Source organism: Engraulis encrasicolus, unplaced genomic scaffold (assembly GCF_034702125.1).
Source record: "Engraulis encrasicolus isolate BLACKSEA-1 unplaced genomic scaffold, IST_EnEncr_1.0 scaffold_512_np1212, whole genome shotgun sequence".
NCBI lineage: Eukaryota > Metazoa > Chordata > Actinopteri > Clupeiformes > Engraulidae > Engraulis > Engraulis encrasicolus.
This window is the reverse complement of record NW_026945822.1, coordinates 1-2,500: the sequence shown is the minus strand read 5'-3', so window position 1 is coordinate 2,500 and position 2,500 is coordinate 1. Positions and strand designations below refer to the sequence as shown.

General features: G+C 44.6%; 1 protein-coding gene across 1 annotated transcript in view; it reads left to right on the top strand.

Moving 5' to 3' along the window:
* Nucleotides 1–1,691, top strand: part of LOC134444322 (myocardial zonula adherens protein-like) — a gene marked incomplete at its 5' end in the record, with an annotated part of 27,937 nt that extends 26,246 nt beyond the window's left edge. Inside the window, 3 exons of the mRNA XM_063193657.1 lie at nt 442–536; nt 1,117–1,222; nt 1,581–1,691. Of these exons, the coding sequence (XP_063049727.1) occupies nt 442–536; nt 1,117–1,222; nt 1,581–1,691 (312 nt within the window). The remainder of the gene's footprint in view (nt 1–441; nt 537–1,116; nt 1,223–1,580) is intronic.
* Between the last annotated feature and the right edge of the window lie 809 nt (nt 1,692–2,500).

Below are 2,500 nucleotides of genomic sequence, written 5' to 3'. Positions count from 1 at the left end.
CAATGAGAAGCAAGTTAGATGTCTCGACAGTGAACAGATTTTCGCTTTTCTAGTTTCCCTTATTGTCAATATCTGTTATGAGACTGATAGCATAAGATCTAACTCTTTGTGAATGCTTTGGAGAGATATGACCCACTGAAGTTTTGGTGATCGAAAATCACACACGTTTATGTTTTCATTTGTTCTGACCTCATGGCGGGCCAAATGCTTGCCATGCCCGGGCCAGATTTGGCCCGCGGGCCTTTGTTTGACATCCCTGCTCTAAGGTGTTCCCACAACGTTGGGAGCAAGGACTTTTAAGGAATGGGATGACAGCTAAGTTCATGCATACACAGGCTGGTGATTACTATAGTTTTGGTAATGAAGTGTATGTTGTGCCCCTTGCGTAGGCTGGTGATTACTTTTGTTTTGGTAATAAAGTGTATATTATGCCCCCTGTAGGAGAAGAACCATCTGCACCTGAAGTTGCAGGAGGCAGAACAGAAACTGCAGCAGCTGAGCACCATGAACCATAGAGACCCTGCTGTTATCAAGAGGTGACACACACGCACGCACGCACGCACGCACGCACGCACGCACGCACGCACGCACGCACGTACGCACGCACGCACGCACGCGCGCACACACACACACACACACACAAAAACAGAGGCACCAATGTGAAGTGTGATATCCCAGTAGGGAGTGTGTAATATTACGTGTGATAAGTGAAGTTTCCCTAAAAGGCGTGATATTAGAGCTGGTGTGTAACATGAGATTGGGGTGTGTACAGCTTTGGAATTGCTTTACTGTAAGTACTGTACATTTGGATGTATTGCCGTACAATGAAGTTGTAAGGTGCACAGTGTAAATTTATTAGCAGTTTCTTTTCAGACCTAATGCTGCCCATTCACAAATGTAACCTTTTTCATGAAAACTTAACACCACCATGAAATCCATTATGACTGGGAAAATTGCACTTTTCATACATATATTTATGTGTCTGTGTGTATGCGTGTGTGTGTGTGTGTATGTGTGTGTGTGTGTGTGTGTGTGTGTGTGTGTGTGTGTGTGTGTGTGTGTGTGTGTGTGTGTGTGTGTGTGTGTGTGTGTGTGTGTGTGTGTGTGTGTGTGTAGGGAGCGTCAGCTTGAGGAGGAGTCCTCAGACCTGAAGGAGCGTATTAAACACCTGAATGACATGGTCTTCTGCCAACAACGCAAGGTCAAGGGCATGATCGAGGAGGTACACACACACATGGGCGCACACACACACACACACACACACACACACACACACACACACACACACACACACACACACACACACACACACACACACACACACACACACACACACACACACACACACACACACACATACGCATGCACACACACACACACACACACACACATGGGTGCACACACACACACACACACACAAGCATTTGCTAACCCTTTGACTTCCCGCTCAGTTTATCATTTCTTTCCTTGTCTCTCTCTCTCCCCCAATCTCCATTTCTCTCTCTCTCTCTCTCTCTCTCTCTCCTGTTCTCTCTCCCTCTCCCCCTCCTCCCCTGTTCTCTCTATCCCCCTCTCCCCAGGTTGAGCATCTGCGTGCGAAGGTGGCCCAGAAGGATGCCTTCATCTCCGACCTGCTGGACCGACTGGCCATCGTGGAGTGTGAGGTAGAGTACAGCACAGGAGATAGATAGATAGATAGATAGATAGATAGATAGATAGATAGATAGATAGATAGATAGATAGATAGATAGATAGATAGATAGATAGATAGATAGATAGATAGATAGATAGATAGATAGATAGATAGATAGACAGACAGATAGATAGACAGATAGATATAGATAGATAGATAGATAGATAGACCGATAGATAGACAGATAGATAGAAGGATAGATAGATAGATCCTCATTCACAAGATTCACAAGGATAAATCAATAATAATATGAGACTACTGTAGCCTATATGCATTGGTTTACATGTGATATTTGCTTAAACAGAAAGACAAGAAATATGCGCACACATCAGCAGTGCACTGTAGGTGCTGCACCAAGCTGAAAAGAAACAATTGTACCAGAGAGAGTAGAGAGAGAAAGGGTTTCCATTGGGCCGCATTTGTTTCCTGGTGTCCTATTATTTGGCCCCCCCTTAGGCAGACCTAGGCAGACCAAAGGACTGTTCTATTCAATGTAGGAGCATTATGACACGGCCCTTTAGGCAGACCGGAACCTGGTCGCGTTAGGTGCCCATAGAAACCTATTATGTTGGCATATCTCTATACTTAAAGAATCTCTGATTGAAGTCTGCAACACTGATCAATGCCCACAAAATTTCAAACACCTAATGACAGGACGTTTCAGATGCTCCAAAATGGCATGCCATTTTGATGTAGGACTAAGCACCCGCAACATTGGCCATTAACTTTTTGGGAGCATTGATCAGTGTTGCAGACATGTATTATACTGTTTGTATTATACATAGGCAGCCACTACTCACAGATCTT